This window comes from Homalodisca vitripennis, chromosome 3 (genome assembly GCF_021130785.1).
Source record: "Homalodisca vitripennis isolate AUS2020 chromosome 3, UT_GWSS_2.1, whole genome shotgun sequence".
In the NCBI taxonomy this organism is placed as follows: domain Eukaryota; kingdom Metazoa; phylum Arthropoda; class Insecta; order Hemiptera; family Cicadellidae; genus Homalodisca; species Homalodisca vitripennis.
The window spans coordinates 18,046,199-18,070,590 of NC_060209.1; the positions used below are offsets into that span (position 1 = coordinate 18,046,199).

General features: G+C 35.9%; 1 protein-coding gene across 2 annotated transcripts; it reads left to right on the forward strand.

The window, feature by feature from the left end:
- Positions 1 to 767: 767 nt before the first annotated feature.
- Positions 768 to 23,014, forward strand: LOC124356657 (acetylcholine receptor subunit alpha-like 2). 2 transcript variants are annotated; one of them, XM_046807785.1, is made up of 9 exons: positions 768 to 864; positions 11,383 to 11,528; positions 13,484 to 13,528; positions 14,053 to 14,162; positions 16,656 to 16,875; positions 17,267 to 17,438; positions 18,116 to 18,268; positions 19,714 to 19,877; positions 22,352 to 23,014. In XM_046807785.1, exons 1-9 carry the CDS (start codon positions 783 to 785, stop codon positions 22,568 to 22,570), a joined length of 1,311 nt encoding a protein of 436 aa, XP_046663741.1. In that variant the 5' UTR covers positions 768 to 782; the 3' UTR covers positions 22,571 to 23,014. The 2 variants fall into 2 exon arrangements, with proteins under 2 accessions (XP_046663741.1, XP_046663742.1); XM_046807786.1 differs by having other exon boundaries at positions 11,386 to 11,528; positions 22,352 to 23,013.
- The last annotated feature ends 1,378 nt before the right edge of the window (positions 23,015 to 24,392 follow it).

Below are 24,392 nucleotides of genomic sequence, written 5' to 3' on the forward strand. Positions count from 1 at the left end.
GACAGAGAGCGATACCCATGACCACGAAACCTAGAATGGATGCCGAGAAAAATGTGGCACATTAATGCGAGAAATGTGGAGTGTGGACTTAGCCGTGATGTAGTACTTCATCCGCCGGATGACTTTCCGGTAAGATTTGAATGCGTGACAAATTGATGTAGAATTTTGCAAAAACGGGCAATTAGAGGCCAATATACAACCAGAGGGAGATTCTACTTGGACTTGATATAAGCCCTTCGTATGGAAGTTTCAGAGAGACCGAAATCTCTCAATTGGGAGTGCAATTAGTACTTAACCTACAGTTTTGCACCTTTATATTTTAAAAGTAAATGTGATTAATTAATATTGATATTTTACTCATGTGTTTCTAGACTGTATTTGTAATTAAATTTAAATAATGGAATTGTGATCTGTACTATTTAATTTGTAAATAATTTTTGTGGTGAGAAAACAAAGATGCTATTACTGTTCCGTATAAGAATATTTTAAATTTAATATGATTTTTATTTATTAGATTAAATATAGGAATGGACCATTTGTGAGATCCAAATCTTCGTCTAAAAGATCAACTATTTTCTTTCATTACTTGAACCGTTATCACCTTATCTTCGCTTTAAAAGCTGTAAAGCTGTAAAAGCACAACGATAACGTATGAAAAGATTCCAAATGAACGTGGTTGTCAACGTGGTGACAGCTGACAGCGTCTCCGTTGTTAAAAATAATCAGCTGACTGTTATCAGACAGCGCTGCTTACTCTGACAGTGGACCTGACAGTCTGCGAGATGTGGTTGTTTGGTGCACAGCTGATCCTGGCGTCCTTGTATGGTCTGGCCTCTGCGGACTCTTCTGTCCAGCCACCCGGCAGTGAGTACACGTGGCAGAACAGTGATCATTTAAATTGTTTTTATGTTCTCATTTTTTTTCTCATAAAAAATAAAACTATTATTTGTTTCATTTCTTAAGTTTGTATTGCTAAATGTGATCTGACGATTTGCATCAACAAGGTTTGGAGTAATGAGTGGATAAATATAAAAATGAAGATATTGTAAAGTAGAGATTGCACAAAATGTGGTGTAGAGGGACCCATAAAGATCTAACGTTTGTATTTTTCAATACATACCTGGTACAGATTAATAATTTATAAATTTTATAAGCTCGTAGGTTACTGGAAGCATACTATATTTAAATTATACTCGCAATGAATAGAAGACATCATTTAGTATGCAGAGATAATACAGATATCTACATTTTGTGTTTGTAAGTTAGGTTAATGCGATTAACATCTTCAAATAAAGGATAAGCATAATTATGCGTACGATTAAGATGCAGTAATCAAACGTTAAAACAACACTTGTACAATTAGTGAATAAAAATTATCTTTTAACTTGGTTTAATGTAAAATACGATATGGTTTTTTTATGAATTCTTCAATGAAATTTCACATATTAAAATTCTCTCTGTGACCATCGTACTTTTTTTATAAAAGAAATTTCCATCTTCATACCGAGTCTCCCTAATTCTCTTTGATAATATCTATGAATAGAACTTTGTGCACAGATCATAGCGTTAAGAAGGGGAACGGACTCTTCCAGACATAATACCTGTATCTTTATCGACAAGATACAGCTGGACTGAAACCTTTCCACTAAACTTTCCTTAAAATACATTAAAAAGATTTAGATCCCCTCCTCGTTCTTCGATTCGATTATAGCCGTGGCTATCTCAGACCGTTCCAACAGACTTCTTGGATGTTACAATGCGTGAAATATTGGAATAGTAGCTCCCTTTCTGGATTTCACTGTTCCTGATTTTATGTTGGCAAGTCGCAAAGTTTGTAAAAGTTATCTTTTTTGTCCTTACAACTGTTTTCTCAAATGAGGGATGGAGAAGATAGTTGCTTGGTCCAGACATGCTCTTCCTCGTCATGAAGAAGAATTCTTACCTACTAAGTGACTGCAGTATAAGAGATGGCCGAGATCACTTGGCTGACAGATTCGAAATCTCGTGTCCCAATACATCTTTTTCCTCTGAAGCCTTATTTTCACCGTCTTCATGAGTCTTCATGTGTGAGGATTATAAAACAACGCCAGCTCGATAGTTCTGATAAAAAGGGATATATAAGGTCACAGACAGGTCTTGAAGATACGTTATCTCTAACTAAGATCCAGTTGACGACTTAGACCATTGATTTCCCATTGCACTGTATCAACAGAATGGGCAAAATATGCTGAGCTTGGAATAAAAAGTCGGACTTATATTTATTTAGTCCACGTTCGTAACAGCCTTCCAAGTAAAATATGTGGGAAATGTGAATGCAGATTCTTATGTTGTGATGATTCCCGTGTATAGGAGGCTGCTGCGGATGATATTCAAAGGTACCATACAAACCAGGTGGTCGTAGTTTTATAATTTTCCAAATTATATTTCAATCATGATGTTAAATACGACACAGTGATGCGTGATATCAATACTGGGAACTTAAGATTTGGTAGTTAGAGGCTCTTGAGGGATGCTGTAAACTCAATAAAGAGTGAAGTACCTACCGTGAAGTGGTGTGAAAATGACATTTAAGTCAAAATTAAATGAGGATTCACGCTGGTTCTGTCACCGAAGTACAGTCTCCAACCTAATAAGATATTTTTCGTTGTGTATGGCCTCCTACGCGGAGTCTGGTTCAGAGTTCTTAGAAGGTTGGCCATTACATTTTCGCTATCTAGAACATTCACCTAGGACTTTTAAGAATCATTCATATTAACTTTATTCTATGGAACAATACGGTTTCCAGAGTTACAGGAGCTGCAGGTGGAGTGAAAATTCGTAGTTATTACCTGTGAGAGAATGACGCAAAAGGGTTAGTATAGTGAATCCCTGCCTCCTTCGGATTATTTGTCTTCTTTCATGTTTCATTATTTAATCTGTTTCCGTTTATATTACTGGGAATGTCAAGGAAACAGGATTTTCCGGACATTTGCCATCGTTCAGTAATACAATATAATAAATCAGTAAAAAATCAGTAGCACTACGTTTCGAGATCTGCAATCTGATGTCTTTTTCAGGAAAATACTAGCCTAACGCATAATTACAAACTAGGTTTATTCTCCTGAAGAAGAGATCAGATTGCAGATCTCGAAACGTAGTGTTACTGATTTTTTGTATCACTGAACGATGGAAAATGTCTGGAATAATCCTGTTTCCTTCATAATCCTTCCGTCGTCAAAAACAAACAAACAAACTTACTGTAGATGTAAATAAATACAAAAGTAAATAACATCAATCTGCCCAATGACCTTAGTTTATCACCTGGTCGGAGCGTATGACCAACTTTTAGTTAACCAACGTGGTTGGTGTAACGTAAACAGCTCTTAGATAATAGGTACTAAGGTCAAGCAAAGTCTACAAAAGAACTGATGAGTCGTTTATCAGCTTGGCCTTATCGTTGCCAGCGTCCGGAGAGGGAGGGGGGTGAGAGCAGCAACCGCATTAATTTACTTTGCATAATATTCAAAATACATTATTCAAAATTAACTACTTGGAATTTTTGACTGTTTTGGACAGAAAATGAGTTTTGTAAAAGTACATTTGGAACTCATCAAACACTTATTATAGTATACAGTTGTTTTGATATGGGAAGATATACGTAGAAAGAGAGAAAATGTTCTGTTGCCAGGAATTACATTTTTAACTTTGATTTTTTACTTTAATGACAGCATATTTAACTACTGATTCGTACTAGTGTATCAAAATCGTACACTTAATATCCAGGTATATTTAGTTATCTTTAAATAGCAAATGAATATAATATAAGTTGTTAAATTACTAAATGTTAATAAAAACAACACTTTTCCAAAAATGGTTTATTTTTTGGACGTGGCCTTTCGAAACCAAACCTGACTGAACAGTGATCATAAAACTTCCGTTGAATGAGAATGACCAGGATGCAGTGATTTATTAAAATCATTGTAGAGATTTAGATTATTTGAGGATTTCACTAATCAACAAATCATGGTTTTCTTCTCTAATTTAAGGCCTCCGACCTAGCCTTTAAACTTTGCAACTTCATTTCATGTCCACATAAAAACATCAAGTGGAAGTGTTTCTAGAAATGGTGTTTTTAAAATTAAATAAGAATCTTCCTTTAAGTATTTGAGGACCAAAAATGGTTTTTAATTGTATTTCCTTCAACAAGCATTTTTTTGCTGCTGAACTAAATTTAGTGTTGACATCATTAAACAGTAATTAATGAATTAGCAGCTTAGTGAATAGGAAATCTAGTATAAACACCGGGATAGAGATATATACTCTATAACGTGGGCTCTGAACATCTTACATAATGGTCTCATCAAAATGCTTGTTGACAATAATGTATTTACTATACTAGAGTTTAATATTTGTGACCATGTCAAACAAAATTCAGGACAGCATGTATGGATTTAAAATAATTTTCTATTTGTCATTACTAAATTAGGAATAGGTTCTTTATAAAAACATTTGTCCTTCTAAGGCCAGGACACAGCAGGGACGGCAACTAACTGACAGTCGTAATTCTGAGTTTAGCGACGGTCTGGACGTTCATTAGAGACTTCCTGTCCTTGTGGCCCCCCTTCGACTGTGGCAACAGTTGGGGGGGGAAGGGGAGGAGAAGCAGTGCTGTCCCTGGCTTCAGGTATCCAGGCCACGCCTGACGTGGGAAAACTGATTCTCCACAACAGATTAAGGAGAAATAAAAGAGACCCTCACTTGAAAGCTTAACATTATGAAATGTATAATAATAACATTGTTTACATTACGGTAATGGTCTAATGTTATTAAAGGAAAGATTGGTTAAGGAAGCCCAACTACCCAAAGCCAAATATACTATAATTATAATTAAAGACACTATTGCGTTTATACTATTGATTTATAAATAACTTCCGCCATATCAACCGGAATAATGGCTTGACATAAACGGTACATAACGCTGTTGAAATAAATGATAACCACATTTATTGCATTTTAACAGTATAATTTAATATCTAAATAATCAAGTTAATTAAATGTTAATAAAAATATTCATGCATAGTCATACTTACAATTCAGAAAACACTGGATTCACTCAGTTTTTAGAACAGCCCTGTTCACCATGCACTCATTCATAGAACGGATTTTACTCATGGAAATGCTTGAGGCGAGTTTGGAGATAATTATGGTTACTTGAATTTAGAACGCTTTCTGGAAGGGAACAGGATTTTCCAGAATTTGCCGTCGTTCAGTTATACAAAAAAGAAGCAGTAACACTACGTTTCGAGATCTGCAATCTGATCTCTTTTTCAGGTAATTTTCTTATATCACTGAACTACGGCAAATGTCCAGGAAAATCTTGTAAGCCATTTAAGCTTAAACGGCCGCCGGGTCTATGACTATCGTCAAGGCTCTCCGGTTAAAACTCGTAGAAAATTGCTACCATAATTAAAATCTGAAATATTTTGGTCTCGCTGTGGAGAGGCACCTTCAGTCAACAGATGTTGAGTTTTGGTTTGTCACTGGAAGATAGTCCTTCAAACCGGCGGTGGTTTAACCCGGTAGTCTTAAAATACTCAAAAGAGTCCTTGCAAGAACTCTCCATACATTCTATAAATTCATTCTAAAGATTTCCATTTTGTGGAAACGAGGATTGCGTTTTCTCATTAAAGTAAAGCTGTGTCTTATTTTACCAGGCAAAGTTAGGGCTAAGAAGCCCTCTTTAACACTTAATCTAGGGCCAACAGGCTTAAAGGTGACTTCCGAACCACCACCAATGGCCGGGCAGGCTGGCTGCTTGCAAGGATAGGATCGCACAACGGTCATCCATCCAAGCAGCAGCCACGCTCGACGTTGCTTGATTCGGTTATATCTTAATAACCGCCGTACCCGCTACACTACGCCAAACTCATACTTTTATTTGGAAGTGCGTAAATTACCGGTATATCTAGATATACATTTACATTTGACGGTAATTTACGCACTTACATTGTATTTTCATTATTGAAGTCATGTATTTTCATGAAAAAATGATTACCTATGTACATCTTATACAAGTGAAAAGTATGAAAAACATAATCTTAGTTTAGCAGAAAGTGGTTTATATTATGAGCTTCAACAACTTGTTAAAATCGTTTACTATATTTATTTATTTATATATTCATACCGAAAATGCCTTCATGATTGCAATTTATACACAATCCAAATAAAAATCGTACCAATTGTGCTAATCTTGATAAAAGTATAGATGGAACTTTTGTTGGATCTTTTTTCTGTTAAATCTAAATTCTGTTGACGTGGACCTAACCACGACTATTATAGGTGGGATTTTTAATATGATTTGAGTTTATGATCATCTGGAACTGAGTTTTCAGTGTCACCCAACCCTCGCAGAAACGTCTTCATCAAGTAAATAAAATGTACCCTTAATAGGAAAATTGGTTCAGCCATTAATAAAGCAGACCTAAACCTCAATGGTCCTGGCTCCACATAAAACAGTATAACGTTAATGAAACATACTAAGAAACAAGCTATCAAATTAGTCCCTCAGTACGTTCATCATTCACTTATACCCACAATTACGTTTTTGCGTAGTTTCGGTATTACATAAAAAGTGATTTGGTAACTGTGGTAAAACAATTTAATGCTATAACCTCACTTTTCGTTTGGATAACCGACACAGTGGCGAGTTTACATTTTATGAAATCACGGGTTTTTAGATAATAGGGGGATGAATCAAATTTCTCAGCAGAAAAGACTGTTTTAATATCATAACTCAAAGTAATGGTGGGCAGGCAGTATTGTCGGCGCGGAAGTGCTTAAATGGAGAAATATGACTGAGAAGGATTTATAGTCTTCAATAATATGATAAACTACCCAATTTTGTAAATAGAATATGCCAATAGTTGAAGTGCCGTCGATACAAATATTCCTGATACGTGGCATAAAATACGTTTGTAGTTTTAGAATCTTTATCATTATTTCATCGTTTGGGGAATAAATTTATTAATTTGAATTAAATTTTGTTAGTAGATACAGTATTCAACCTGTTGTATAATCTATCAAATTCATATGGAAAAAAGGATTATTTTTTAAGCACAATGTAATAGAAATCGAAATCAAACCAAAATTAGTTTTGCAAATAAAGAAGTTTGATATTTTTTGAATAATAAACGAAAGAAGGAGGGGATTTGTTATAAATTTAATTGCATTATATGATATATTTTCTTCATCTTTAGTTTTTGTTTGCTTTATTGCACTTCAAGTTAAACCAAAATTGTATCACACATATTTGTATTTAATACTAAAAATTGACCTTGGAACTCCAAGTGTGAGATACACTACACTAATGGCAATTGACTATGCGAAGGACGATAAGAGCGATAAGCGAGAGGAAGCGTAGGATGCACAATCAGTGCACGCGCGGTTGTCCGTGTGTGCGCGTGCGTGGCTTTGTTCTGTCCGTTCAACTGTCACCACCAGTGCAGCAACATCGTTGAGAGATAACAATAATTGTAATTTATGCGCAACGTTTGAGCCAATTTACGTAAACCATTTACAATAAAAACAGAGGTTTTTTGCGGAACAGAGAAGTTTGGTTCACTAGCCTCAAGAATGCAGTAATGTCTCATCGGAGTTTTGAGAGATTTGGTCTTTTGAAGTCAAACACTCAATCTTCACCACTACTGGGACAGGATGAACTCTAGAATTCCTAGAAGCATCAAATGTCATGATCTTCTATAATCTTTTAGAATCTGGCTTTATCTAACGTTTTGAAATATAAGGTCACAGGTCCATCAGATCTCTAAAAGGCCTCTAGTCTTTATAATCACTTGTTTGTACTACAAGTAGACTTGCCTGTGAACATGCACCACTTGTCCTGGAAAACCTAAACCTATTAGACCCATTAAATGAACAGATATTTTTCTAGTTTGGGTATTGTAAGAATTTTGTAACATGACTGCCATTGGTTGGTTAAATATGTAAATAAGGACGAAGGGCTTATAGAGTCTTCCAGTACAACTAGAGTTTTTAAATCTCATAAAATTTTTTATAAATTATATCTCTAAAATTCAATTATAGAAAAATTTGATAGCATATGGAATTAAATGTAAAAAGTATTAACATTTATTATAAAATATTATTTTCAAACAATTTAAAATTTGTCTAACAATGTTTTTCAAAGTCCTAAAAATGCGTATAGACTACTTTATAAATAGAAACATTCAAGATGCAGATTTTTTTTAAAGCATTGTAATAATAATTATTTTGTAAAGTTTTATTGCTATTTAGATAAAGAGAAGCGTAAAATTAATCATTGGATTTGTGTTAGCTAATACCATCACTCATGGAACCCTTCTGTCAGCCAGTCTGCAGGATACTTTGAGAACAATATAAACTTGATATTTGGCATGGAACTTTTATACATAGATAAGTACGAGTTTGGTGATGGTACTTGTGCCCCCATGGAATATCTCTCATGTTGTCTTACACAAAGTCTGTTAATCGACACGGGTCTGATGTATTCCTAATTTGATATACTCCTAAAAGAAAGTGGATTTAAAATCTAACACCTTGAGTCCCATGAGTGTATTTTACATGTTTGACGTTCAATCCCATATATATCGTCGTTGATTCCAAGGTGTCATTGCTGACAGTTCATAGATATCAGTGTTGATACGCTTTGTTAATGTAAACACTTTCTTAAAAATCACTTGAGACTGAGAAATTTTTTAATGAAGAAAAGTTATGATCTGGCGCCATGTTTCTACGTCGTACCTAATTGGGCTGCACCTGTGACTTTAGTATCACCATGAGTCATGAAGAATAATTTTAGTATCATATGCCCATGCCCATGGGTATCACCTGTGTACCTAGTTTTTCTTAAAACATTATACAACCAAGCCTTAATCAAGTGCACTAACATAGAGGTAAAACATATAATCTAATATAAGCTGTACAACTTTAATCAGGGCGGAATCACTATAGGGTATCACCAGATGATTCAACGTGCTAATAAGTAGGACAAAATCTGTGTTTTGACGCGAGTCTTTTGAGCCAGTTTCAGTGATAAAACTATGATTCAAAACTGAGTTCTACACCTTTTGGACTGAAAGTTCAACAAGAGCTTTGGGACAGGCAATGGACAACAATTGAGCTCCGTTATAGAATGTTTCCGCCTGAAACGAAAAGGTTTTGGTAAAATTAGGGAATTAATTGACGCTCCTGCAAAACCTTATTAATATTTTATATTCTAAGCAGTAATTTTCACTAATTGTGTTCTAGATTTTCTAACCAACGCTGACCAGCAGAGGAAATCGGATATTTTTAGTTGCTCATTAATGCTGCGTTTAGTCATGAACGTTTATCAGTGCAAATAGTGTTGTGTAGCCTAATTATTATTCTGTTTATCAGCACAACTAGTGTTGTCTAACCTTATTACTAATATGTTTATCAGCACAACTAGTGTTGTCTAGCCTTATTACTAATATGTTTATCAGCACAACTAGTGTTGTCTAGCCTTATTACTAATATGTTTATCAGCACAACTAGTGTTGTCTAGCCTTATTACTAATCTGTTTATCAGCACAACTAGTGTTGTCTAGCCTTATTACTAATTTGTTTATCTGCACAACTAACTAGTGTTGTCTAGCCTTATTATTAATCTGTTTATCAGCACAACTAGTGTTGTATAGCCTTATTACTAATCTGTTTATCAGCACAACTAGTGTTGTATAGCCTTATTACTAATCTGTGTATCAGCACAGCTAGTGTTGTCTAGTGTTAATACTAATCTGTTCATCAAATCAAATCAAATCAGCTTTATTGCAGCGATAATATTACAATGTATAGCAAACGTCACAAATTTTAATCTAAAATTTCTTACATTCATGCCACAAAATTCTCATTTACACTTATCCTTTCATCCTTCGCCAATATATCCCACTTTAAACAGCAGAATCAGTCGTGTAATTGGGCGGTCTCCCAGTTAAATGCTAAAAAACCCCCCTGCATTATAAAATGCTTGTGACACCAAGAGGTGTTTAAGGCGCATTTTGAACGCCTTGGGCGTTAGGGAATTTTTTATTGAATTTGGCAGTCTGTTAATAAAATTAACACCTGCCTGTGAGGGCAGGTGTTCAAAAACCACTGTTCTGTGGCTTGCAGTTCGTAGTAATTCTCTACCTAGTGTCTCATGCGTATGTATGTCCCGGCCTCTGGTTAAGGCACACTTATACCATACAAAACAAAAGTGGTTTCTAAAATGTACAGACACGGGAGAGTTAACAGCTGTAATTCCTTAAAAGCTTGCCTGCACGACTGAATTTTATTTTTGCAATTATTCGAATAGCTTTTTTTTGAGTTTGAATGCTCTCTGAAACTGAGTGTTGGCTCCCCACAGGACCACTCCGTAAGACTAATGGACAAATTATCAGCACAAATAGTGTTGTCTAGTCTTATTACTAATCTGTGTATCAGCACAACTAGTGTTGTCTAGCCTTATTACTAATCTGTGTATCAGCACAACTAGTGTTGTGTAACGTTATTACTAATCTGTGTATCAGCACAACTAGTGTTGGCTAGCCTTAATACAAATCTCAAATCAAATCAGTTTTATTGCAGTGACAATATTACATTGTATAGCAAACGTCATACATTTTTATCTAAAATTTCTTACATTCACTCCACAAAATTCTCATTCACACATACAATTTTACACTTATGCACCTTTCATCCTTCGCCAATATATCCCACTTTAAAACATCAGAATCAGTCGTGTAATTGGGCGGTCTCCCAGTTAAATGCTAAAAAATTCCTCTGCATTGTAAAATGCTTGTGACACCAAAAGGTGTTGAAGGCGCATTTTGAAAGCCTTGGGCGTTAGGGAACTTTTTATTGAATTTGGCAGTCTGTTAATAAAATTAACACCTGCTTGCGAGGGCAGGTGTTCAAAAACCACTGTGGCTTGCAGTTCGTAGTAATTCTCTACCTCGTGTCTCATGCGTATGTAAGTCCCGGCCTCTGGTTAAGGCACACTTATACATACAAAACAAAGTGATTTCCAAAATGTACAGACACGGGAGAGTTAACAGCTGCAATTTTTTTAAAAGCTTGCCTGCACGACTCTTTGAATTTTATTTTTTACGAGTTCTGTTTATTAGTTTATTAGCATCTGTTTATCAGCACAACTAGTATGGTGTAGAGTTATTATTAATCAGTCTATAATTTCATATTTCATGGTTATAAACACAGATCCAAATGGTACCACCTCCACTTTCACATTGTCAATGGACTCTCAGTTATGACGAGTCTGTTTATATGTCACTGTAAGATACAAGATGGTCAGAGTTAAAATTTACGATTTTACTTTTGATTCTGTTGAAGCAGGCGGGAAGGTTTTATGGAACGCCACGTGGACGGATCAGCTCAAACATGACTTGCTGATGAAATATGACAAGTTCGCTCGCCCCGCTCAGCATACCAATGTCACGTCGGTGACGTTCCAGCTCGTCATCAAACACATCGAGGTGGTGAGTACGTAGACGTTTAGTGAGTTGTAACACAAAGGAAAAAAGTGGAGCAGTTACTGTGTCCATACTTTATTTGTAATTTTTTGTAAATCCATAGAGAGTTACGACTATGGAGACTTTTTTATAGAGTTCGCTTCCTCCTAAATTTAAGTTGGGTTTTGTATTGACAAGTATCTCTTTGGATGGAACTTTGAGAAACCACACCAAAGAAAAGTAATACGATAAGTAACATATATTTCACCTGATACATTATGGAATTAGCCTATATAAGGTAATATCGAATCAAAATTTCTGGTAGATGTTTAACAGAAACATGGATAGTTTAATTATGAAGAGTCGGAATAGGAAAATAGTGACATGAGATTGAAGAGTATATGAAAATTTATGTCCAATAAACCACTATGGTTGTCGGATCTGTACTAACGATACAGAAGCATGGTACAATTTATATATTAGAAGAATAACTCTGGAATGCAATTTAATAGTAAATTTATGAAAGGAATTTTGACATGCCTCACGACCTTTGCCTATCCCCAGAAGATTGATATACTCATGGTGTAAAATAATCACTTAATATTCAACGTTTAACTTGTAAAAGTTATGAAATATTTATATTTTAAAATTATGTTTACCAAACAGATATTAAATCAAGAGTCTAGTTTGATTACATGTAATAATGTGCAATTAATATATCTCAATCTCTTTATTTCATGTGTTTGGAGACATGTGCTCACTAATTACGAATTTCCGGACATAAGAGCAGAAATAAAAAAGATAAATCAGTTTTAATTAAATTAATACTTAGTTAAGGTTTCATTCATAGTTACAAAAGAAGCCTTCATTAAATTTGGTTTATTAGAGTTACCATGGGATAATATGAATCTGAATTGATAAGTTGAAATTAACTGTTGAAACATATTGAGGAAATCCATGAATCTTTCAAAGAAAGGTTTCATAGACTTTGCTCAAAACTGGCAGAACTGAAATATGACGATAGTTGCTTGCAAGGATTAGTAAATTTTGGATCTAAGCATTTTTAGTACTATAATGAATTCATTGGAAAGATATTTGTTTGTGAATCAATTCATTAGGAACCATAGGTGGAAAATGTGTTGAAAGGGGTTGATTGATTGAATTGGAGACGGATGTCATATATCAATAGTTTCATGGAATATGTCTTATTTAGACTTATAATTTCTTGGCTTCCAGAATTACAGATGGCCATACATATAGACAGATTGGCAAGCTATTTTCGGGGTCTAGCCTTCTCCAGCGTTGTTATGAACCTTACAATTTTACAGAGGCTATTTTAAACGCGGTTATCGGATGATAAAGATCAAGAAGAAGATTACATGAGTGGTGTTATACATAACAGTAGATCCTTTGTAGAATATTTGAGCAGTGTCAATAGGGTCTTATAGTCCAGGAACTAAAAGCCATTTTAAATTGTATGCATAAACATAAAGTGGTTTTTCTTGACACCACCGCGATATTTTTGTGGAGCTCGAATCGAAGGGTAAAGGGCTTAAGAATTATAAACGATAATACTTCCTATATCATATTTTTATAGATTTACATACTTTGAGTAGACCAACCATCAGACAGATAAATAAATGTTAAATCAGCGAAATATTTTCAGACTGAGTATTTGGCTAAAAGCTAAGGTCTTCATTAGCTTTATCTATTTGTGTGTCGGTATAATTTATCGTTATTAAAGCCTCCCATCTCGATCTAGCGGGTTGACTATCGATTTGTTTTTCCCCTATCGATTAAAACAAAAAATAGATTTTATGCTACAGTAAAAACTGGCTCTTGGCGCTCTTCGTAAATTGCTACAACTTCCATACTGAATATAGCCTTTGTTTCTATAAAAACAACATTTCATAGAGAACATTTAAACGTATTTAATTACTGTCTTTTATGAACATTCTACTTTTAATATCTTCTCATTTCAGGACGAGATCAGATCCCTGATGGTGGTCAACGCTTGGTGCTCATTTGTACGTGAGTTGTAGCTACATTAAGGAACGATCTTAGCTTATTGCTGATGTAGCAAACAATTACTATTGTATTAAGCCAAGAAGCGCAGCTTATATAGCTACAAGTTTGAATTTTACATACCTAAAAGAAACTAATTATATTATAAAACGTTATTGTATCAGAATTTACAAAACAGGCAAGATGTCAGTTGTTACATCTGGTTAATATGAATTAAACTTTTAAAAATGTAAATTTATAAGTTTTTTTACAGAAGTTTATCAGTGCATTCAACTAATTTACCACCCTCGCTCAAAAAAAGATATATGTGTAAGAATACGTTGTTACTCATTTTTTCATTCATACGTATCTAATGTGGACTTCTGCAAAATAATTGTTAGTATTAATGCCATCGCTTTGAAATTTGTGTTAGACTTTAAAATTCCAACATAAGAATTAGTCAGTGAGTCGTAGATTTGTAAGATATTGATTGAAACTATTGACGTACCTTGTAATCGAGATGTGCTCAGATGGAATGAGTTTGCAGATCTGGGTGGATGAGAAACTGAAGTGGAACGAGAGTGACTACGGCGGCCTCACCAAGATACACGTGGGAGACCACGAGATATGGCAGCCCGACGTTGTGTTATACAATAGGTAAGTTCTAATCAACGAAAGGATCGATCATATAAGAATAAAGAGAAGTATGTTTTCATTTAATCTCTTTTATTGTAAACTGGAACCCCTCTCTTCACATGAACTTTAATTATCATTTCTTTTATCTGATAAGTCATATTAGTATGACCTATGTAACTTCGTAGACCACTATGGCAACAATCACTGCCTCATACAGATGGATGGAACTGTCATCTGGGTGCCACTCTCTCAGTTCTACAAATACTGTGACATCAGTATCCTTTCCACTATATGATTAATAGTAGTATGACCTATGTTTCAGTACCCTAGGCAACTTCGTAGACCACTATGGCAACAATCACTGCCTCATACAGATGGATGGAACTGTCATCTGGGTGCCACTCTCTCAGTTCTACAAATACTGTGACATCAGTATCCTTTCCACTATATGATTAATAGTAGTATGACCTATGTTTCAGTACCCTAGGCAACTTCGTAGACCACTATGGCAACAATCACTGCCTCATACAGATGGATGGAACTGTCATCTGGGTGCCACTCTCTCAGTTCTACAAATACTGTGACATCAGTATCCTTTCCACTATATGATTAATAGTAGTATGACCTATGTTTCAGTACCCTAGGCAACTTCGTAGACCACTATGGCAACAATCACTGCCTCATACAGATGGATGGAACTGTCATCTGGGTGCCACTCTCTCAGTTCTACAAATACTGTGACATCAGTATCCTTTACACTATATGATTAATAGTAGTATGACCTATGTTTCAGTACCCTAGGCAACTTCGGCGACCACTATGGCAACAATCACTGCCTCATACAGATGGATGGAACTGTCATCTGGGTGCCACTCTCTCAGTTCTACAAATACTGTGACATCAGTATCCTTTCCACTATATGATTAATAGTAGTATGACCTATGTTTCAGTACCCTAGGCAACTTCGTAGACCACTATGGCAACAATCACTGCCTCATACAGATGGATGGAACTGTCATCTGGGTGCCACTCTCTCAGTTCTACAAATACTGTGACATCAGTATCCTTTCCACTATATGATTAATAGTAGTATGACCTATGTTTCAGTACCCTAGGCAACTTCGGCGACCACTATGGCAACAATCACTGCCTCATACAGATGGATGGAACTGTCATCTGGGTGCCACTCTCTCAGTTCTACAAATACTGTGACATCAGTATCCTTTCCACTATATGATTAATAGTAGTATGACCTATGTTTCAGTACCCTAGGCAACTTCGTAGACCACTATGGCAACAATCACTGCCTCATACAGATGGATGGAACTGTCATCTGGGTGCCACTCTCTCAGTTCTACAAATACTGTGACATCAGTATCCTTTCCACTATATGATTAATAGTAGTATGACCTATGTTTCAGTACCCTAGGCAACTTCGGCGACCACTATGGCAACAATCACTGCCTCATACAGATGGATGGAACTGTCATCTGGGTGCCACTCTCTCAGTTCTACAAATACTGTGACATCAGTATCCTTTCCACTATATGATTAATAGTAGTATGACCTATGTTTCAGTACCCTAGGCAACTTCGTAGACCACTATGGCAACAATCACTGCCTCATACAGATGGATGGAACTGTCATCTGGGTGCCACTCTCTCAGTTCTACAAATACTGTGACATCAGTATCCTTTCCACTATATGATTAATAGTAGTATGACCTATGTTTCAGTACCCTAGGCAACTTCGGCGACCACTATGGCAACAATCACTGCCTCATACAGATGGATGGAACTGTCATCTGGGTGCCACTCTCTCAGTTCTACAAATACTGTGACATCAGTATCCTTTCCACTATATGATTAATAGTAGTATGACCTATGTTTCAGTACCCTAGGCAACTTCGGCGACCACTATGGCAACAATCACTGCCTCATACAGATGGATGGAACTGTCATCTGGGTGCCACTCTCTCAGTTCTACAAATACTGTGACATCAGTATCCTTTCCACTATATGATTAATAGTAGTATGACCTATGTTTCAGTACCCTAGGCAACTTCGTAGACCACTATGGCAACAATCACTGCCTCATACAGATGGATGGAACTGTCATCTGGGTGCCACTCTCTCAGTTCTACAAATACTGTGACATCAGTATCCTTTCCACTATATGATTAATAGTAGTATGACCTATGTTTCAGTACCCTAGGCAACTTCGTAGACCACTATGGCAACAATCACTGCCTCATACAGATGGATGGAACTGTCATCTGGGTGCCACTCTCTCAGTTCTACAAATACTGTGACATCAGTATCCTTTCCACTATATGATTAATAGTAGTATGACCTATGTTTCAGTACCCTAGGCAACTTCGGCGACCACTATGGGAGCACTCACTGCCTTGTACAGATGGATGGTACTGTCTAATGGGTGTACCCACTCTATTCTCATTGTACTACGACTCAACCCTTTTCCTTCATCTCATTAATAGCATGAATGATGTTTCAGTGCCATAGGTAACTCCATCGATCACTATGGCAACACTCACTGCCACGTACAGATGGATGGCACTGTCATCTGGGTGCCACCCTCACAGTTCTCTGTATACTGCGACATCAATCTCCGCAAATGGCCTTACGACAGGCACACTTGCCGCCTGTACTTCGGCTCCTGGGTATATGATGGGGAGCAGATCTACCTGAAACGTCCAGAACACAAATCTTCTCCAGTGAGTTCAGTTATAGTTGTTCCAAAATACTTAGTAACACAGATTATGAAACACTTAAATGAAAAGCACTCTGGGAATCAATAGGGTCAGTGGATCAGGTGAAGAAGCCTTGTACATACGTGTGCCCGGTTTTCAGTCCGCTACTCGGGATTCAGATAACTCAATATGCTTTGATGCTTGGAAGTTAGAGAGTACAAAATAGATATACTTATAATCTAGTGATGTATTTGTAGAAGCAGAAATACAAAGTTACTATGATTTGTAGTATTGCATGGTAATAAGTGACATTTGTGCCCGAAGAGTGTTACAATTTATGTATTTATGAACGTATAATCTGGAACATCAGTGTTTGATGCCACTAAATTTGAAAGTCCATTCCATCTGTTGACAGGAAGGGGATACGGAGATGGACCCATGCGAGTGGACTGTTCTATCTGTAGAGGAGATAGAACACAAGAAGTACTACACGTGTTGCAGTGAGCCTTACTACAACATCGAGGTTCTTATCTCTGTAGAACGACGTAGCCCTACCTACGCTGGTGTTGTTTTCACTCCAGCTTTCGGTCAGTGACGTCTTCCTGTAGGAGAAAATATTTATTTTAGTATCCTTTACTCCAGACTTGAATTTAGGTAGATGTGAGTAGTCTTGTGTTATTAAAAGTTTTTTTACGCATTTATTAGTCCATTTAATTTTTATGAAGAGACTAATTGATTAGTAGAACTAGGTGAAAGTTCTATGTCAGCTTTATCAATCTGTCAGTCGTAAATCTCCTACATTATTACAACTTAAATGTTAATTTTTGTACCTATAATTTATCTAATTTACACACTTATATTCCAATTATTAGAATCCCAGGTATCTCAGTTTGCTTTCTTACTTCGATTTTAAATTCTCGTGCTGTAATCATTCGTTATGGTTTTCTCGAATACTAATTTTTCCTTTCAAAATATATTTCAATCACCGAAAACGTAATCATCTTAACCTACTTTCGTATTTTGATTTTAAAATGTTCTGATGATTATTCATTCTTTTTTCGTTTCACTGAATTTTCAGATACCCCACTCTCTATTTATGTAGCACACCTCTTTCCCAGTCACTGAGATCCCAGCTACCCCTAGGCTATTTTCTTAACATTGAATATTCTACTGCTGTAGTCATCCGATATTATGTACTAAATATATTTTTAATTCTTAAGTCAACAAGGAGTGATATGCACTGTATGGTAATTTATTGCTGCAGTTTGCGTGGTGCTGACCTTGTTGGTGTTCTGGTTACCGCCACCAGCCTCTGAGAAGTTCCTACTGAGCGGGGTCACCTCTGTCATCATCTGCATGTTCCTGGCGTACTTCTCCCAGAAGCTTCCGGTCATGGGCGCCCATACACCACTTATAGGTCTGTCTCTTTTTGATCAGTAATGTTTTATTAGGTTCAACTCTTTAATAATCAATTGAACTTTACAAAAATTTAAAATTTGTGTCTTATATTTTTACAAGATTACAAGTCAATGTATCTTTATCTTAGAAATGTGAAGAGCAGAAATTCACGTCACGAGAAAGTTAAGACATATAATGGTGATTAAGTAGATTCTCTGAAGTCTTTATAAGAGTTGAGAACTGTATATCAAAGAAATATAAAAATAATTTAAAGTGAATATTTGGCGTAAATAGCATTAACCCTAGTTGAGACTGGAAGTGACGAAGGGTGCACCCTTTCCCTGAAGTGAGGCTTTCCCTGGAGTTGATGACTAAAACACTCGCTTTGTAATTAATTGTTTAAAAAGGTCAATATAAAAATGCAAACAGAAAACTAAAATATTGCTGAGACTTTGATACGTATGTGAGCGGTAAATAAGCGTGCTATGTACATAGGTAGGGAGGCGGTAATCGACGATTTGACTTGATAAGCCGTTAAAGGTGCTTCTGGTGGGTATTACGGGAACTATCCTTGTTTAATTATGGCGATAGATAGCGTGGTAAGTAATAATTAGAGGGTATGCTTGATGAGCCGCTTTGAAAGCGACCTGCGCGAAGATTTCTTGCGCATAGGGGGAGGGAGGAGCAGGACCTCGACCACGCCTACCGCCACCCCCTCTTTTTCTGTTCGATCTATTTCCCTTACAAGACACAACTGGGAACCGAGTGCTTTGTTTCCCTGCGTTGGTGTTTGGAGCATCACGCTGTGTTTTGTTATTCTTTTTGTTATGGAATAACAAATATTATTATTATTTATGTCACGTACAGTCCATTGAATCTATTTAATATGTTATTAAAATTAAGAAGTATTTTAACAAATGTTTATCGTTAACAGCTGTTGTTATTATTATTAGGTTTGTAGGTCAGCTGTTATGTAACACACACCCTTCGAAAAGTGCCGACTGAGGAATGGTTGGTAAAGAATGTGAAGGGGGAAGTGAGTCCGCGCTTCTTCTCCCTCTCCACATCACACTCTCTCTCTCACTCACTCCTCCCCCCCCGAACTGTTCACTTAACAGGTCGCTTATATACAGTTAGGCCATGCCGTGAAGATTAATTTGAAATGTATGGAATAATGTGAGTAGATTTTTTAAGAAAATATTAAGATTAAAAATAAAAATTAGATACAATTAATGCTGGTAAATGGCACAGATCCATTTATGTGACTCGAGGGGATCAGTCATCGTAAAATGATTATAAACTACTTTGCAACAAACCTTTAAGATAACTGTTGTAAAAACTATGATCAGGATCAGGAACTCATAGTACAGGTCTAGCTACTAATAAATACTTTATCTGTATTGTACGATCATGCAAGTATTCAGAAATGGTTGAAGAGCCTAATATTGAGATTGGTATGAGCAGTGGAGTTCTACGCCTACAACCTGATCCTGGTGTGCTTGTCGGTGGTGGTCTCTGTGGTGTCCGTGAGTCTCAGCAGGAGACCCAGGACCAGACCTGTGCCTTGGGCCATTAACCAGCTGCTCAGCAGTCGCCTAGCGTCCTTCCTCGGCTTGGGTGACACGAAGGTATCACGACATTCTCTATACAAGACAAGTTTACCTAGCTCGTAGTATTAAGAACCGGAAGTATTGAAACGACCTTGAGCTGTTTCCCCCCTAAGAAAATGTTATAACTCATGCACTTTTACGTCCATATCTTAGAAAAATCTTTGGAAAATGTTTAATTTTGAAAACGTTTTTCTTGTACAGTTTATATGTTTTAAATGTTTAAATGACGAAGTAAAAAAAGATTTTCAGACTTATTTTATAAACAACCTGAAAGCGTTTGAAAGCGTATTAGTTATACCTTTATAATGAGACATGATTATGCGACTAAAATAAGGTCTTTAATGTGCATGACGTTTAATATTGGTTTTATGGGATTTAAATCAAAATAGCCTTAACTGCAGTGCTTATAGGGGTTATCTCGGAGTGTAACAAAGGTTATAGTAAGGAAACAACTACTACGATGAATTTCAGAGTGTACAGAAATATTTTATTTACACCATTCTGGTATTAAATAGTTTATTGCTTGGAATAATTCCAACTAATAGAGCCACCCTAACAAACATTCACTCGTGAACACTGCCTTTACAGAACACAATAAAAAAGATTGTGTAAAATTGTTTTATTCACACCATTTGCGCATTAAACAATGTATTGTTCGGAAGATTAATTCCGATTAATAGAGCCATCCTAACGAGTCATTCACTTGTGAAAATTTAATTGCAATAGGGAATACATTTGCGAGACTAAAGGACCATTACACGTAAGAATAAAAGGATACAAAGAAAACAGAAAGTAAGAGGCTAACAGAAAAGTAAAAAACTGCACCAAAGATCATCATATGAATTGGGAAGAACCTAACATAATACACCGTGAACCTCATTTCTTCAAGAGAAAATTAATTGAGGCTTCATACATTAAATTGGTAAACCAACCGATCAGCCAACCATCAATTGAAAGCAATACCTTTTGGTTCCTAAGTCTGCAAAATGAACTAACAAGAAAACCTAAAGTATCAAACAGATTAGAGATTTGTAATAAAACAATGTGGAGTCACAGTATGGTGTTGAGAAGTACATCCAGAATGAATCTATAATTAATAAGATTCACTCCCTTCCCCTCCCCTTTTTACCGCCATCTTGTTCCTGCCGTGACGATCGTCATTTACTGGCCTCTGGTCAGTTCTATCTGGTTGGTCGGTGAGTGCAGACCTATTGCCACTTGTACTCTGTAGTTCAGTTTTAATAATTAGTGTTTAGTTTTATTAAGTGCATGTTTTAAAGTTAGTGTTTATGCAGAAGACACAACATGACTGTTGTGGATCCTGACTTGTGCGCGTCACAACGCTCTGATATAATTATTTTATTTCAACCTAGATTTTAGTTGTGTTACGTTAGATACTCACCCCAAGAAGACGTCAGGTCACAGATCTCGAAATTTAGTGTTTTCATTTCATTAACGGTTTTTTATCACTGAAAAATAAGAAATATCTGGAAAAATTCTGTTTCCTTCACATTTATATATGGTTCTCGGCTTGGTGTCCATGGTAATTACCCAAAATTAAATAGTTGTCTAACGGATATCCTTACCTATACTGGAAGGGAGGGTAATTTAGCGTAGCCACATAATACGCGAGACGGTTCCTTACGATGGTGTTGTCTTGACTTAATATATTCATAATGGGGGTTTTCATTTTATAATGGGTATGAAATAATAACTGAAGCCAATTAACAAGATCATGGTGGATGCAAAGAGCATTATGCTTGGCTTAACTGTTGAAAATAAAAAATAATATTTACGTATAAGTTATTCATATTAATGAACCAACACAACGGAGGACCGAAGGATGTAACAAGAGTGTTTTCCACAAACAGAAAAAACACATGGGCGGACTGGCCATTGATCTATTAACCAAAAAATCAATAGAATTAGACAAAAAGAAGCTTATGTACCAAGTTTAAATGATCTAGAATCACTTTTATTTCAAGAATCATCGCACTGGCGGTTAGACAAACGGGCGAAGCACGGTTTTAAGAAATAAACCCAAATAAATATAATAATTGTAAGATTGTCTAAAATGTGATATTTGTGTACCATGGTATATTGTGGAATTTACTAACAAAAATAACCAGTAAAGATAACGGGATCCGGAAATTTGCTATCACGATTGTTATGTTACGGAATATGTAACACATTCTTATCTTTTCTTCTTTCTGTTGTATTATACCTTCCTCACCTGACGAAGAGGATAGATTTCAACTCTCGAAACGTTGTGTTATACCTTTTGTAACATATAACTGTGGCAAATGTTCGTAATCTTGTTATATTTTCAAATATTTCATTGTAAATAACACACTTTAAATAAAGGAATAGAATATTCTATTATTGAAATACTAAACGATGGCAAATGTCCGTGATCCAGTTATCTCTTTAAATCATCCATAATTAATAAAAAAAAAAATTCAAACCACACTTATTCTACTTTTACATTACAGAACAAGTTCATGTCGATGTACCCCAGACAAGACAGTGAGGAGTTACATGAACGCTCCCTGGTGGACCGAGATCGCACCGAGTCTGTGGACACGACCTCGCAGCAGAGCCTCAACTGTTCTCGAGAGTGGATTCTCTTGGCAGCAGCTGTCGACAGGGTCATGTTCTTCGTTTACCTTGCAATCTTTATTTTTATGGCTTTAGCGTTTTACATTTCATAGCGTTATGGAAGTTTTGTTAATAAATACGCATTTGAAATGCAATTTGAAATAATGTGAAAGGGTTTGGAAGGACTTGTGAAATTAGTTGAATGTATCGCAGTTTCATTAGTTTTGATGTTTATGATAGAAAATGGCTTCATATGATTTTAGAACATTTCATATTTTTGGATGTTACATTGCGAAGCCTACTAAACAGTGATATATGCCCTTGAATTGAAGTTAATTTATATAGAGTTTGAGGTAGAACAGTGTTCTTTTCACAAATTAATCATTATTAATTACAATGGTATAATGTAAAAGTGACAGCTTGTACTGAATTAATGAACTAAAAGTGTAATTTGACTTTGAACTATTTTATTTTCAACGTATTGTCTATAAAACAATAATTTGTGATAATAGTTCGTCATTAAAAATGTAAAAAAAATGAACTAATAAATATCGACATATTATTTTCGTACCTACTACACTTCTGCATAAAAGTTTGTTTTGTGTGATTTCTTTTAAGTGATAAAGTGTTCTGAGCTAAGAAAATCAGGAAAAAATCTTAACCCTCAGACAGCGGATATAATTGAGTTTCCAAGCGCTTTAGCCGTTAAGGCTTTTGAAACTGAGAACGGGAGAAAAGTTCCTCATAATTGACGGAGGTTTATGTATAAATTGAATCTAACGTGATGTTTCAGCTTCATGAATATGTTTAGGAGGAGAAAAAACTGTATGGTGGCTTAGCAGTTCGTTCTCCAAGTTTCTTAAAAGCACAACGTTGAGTTCAATAATGTCTTGTTGTACCTGAGCAATTTGTGTGTAATTTGGTACTTTTCTTGATTTTGGGCCATCCATTACTTATAGGAGTACCGTCGTCTATGTAGTAGTCACAAGAATGTAACCTTTCACACTGACAAGTTGGATAAATGAAGATGGATGGTGTTGGCGTGAACTTACCGCACAGCAGCATCCAGTTGGTTGGATGAACTGGAACGCAGGATTTCCTCCCATCTCACAAGCTGAGAGACTTTTGGATCTTGGTGGTAGACTGGACAACTTTAGCCAATACGAGAAGGATGTTAATGGTTGACAAACTCAAAGGAGGATCCAGCACTAAATTTGGGGGAAACACCTAGGTTTTAGTCTTCCATTATCCTAATTCATAACAGGTGATTTCAAATTTCGATAGAACAAAAATAAATTAGGAAAAAATGAACTATATTCGAGAGTTAATTTTTAGAAAAGAGTCTTTTTTATCTCGAAGGAGAATAAGACCCTAATAGTTCCTGATCTAGATCCGCCTTTCGACAAACTGTTGTATTCAGGCATGTCTATCGTGGCCTGTCTGCTCATATCCCATGAATATATAGATCACGGGATTTCCTTGAAATCGATAAGGGAGTTTTTATGAAAAAGGAAAAATCGATCCTCATAAAAGGTTTGATGGATGACGATATGTAGGGGTATCAAAAAGGTAAACAAATTTAAATGATTCTTTCTTAAATTGTCTAGGTTAGTACATTTAGAACTAACAGTCAGATCAATAAATCATAGTTACGTCATAAAACAAGATAAAGATACTGGAACTCACATTTTTAAACATGTCTATATGATTATCTGACTCTGATATGACGATTTGCTTTGAGAGCGTCAAACTGCAAAAATTGGACCAGGGAAAGAAATATCAATTCAACTTTTAACCCTTTTGATAATCTTCTATTTCGACCTCTACCAAGACGATCGATGTCCTTTTTTTATAGGAAAGTTCTCTATCGATTTCTCTATGTTTATACTTACTCATAAACATTACAAATTTTATCGACTATCGATTTTGATCATT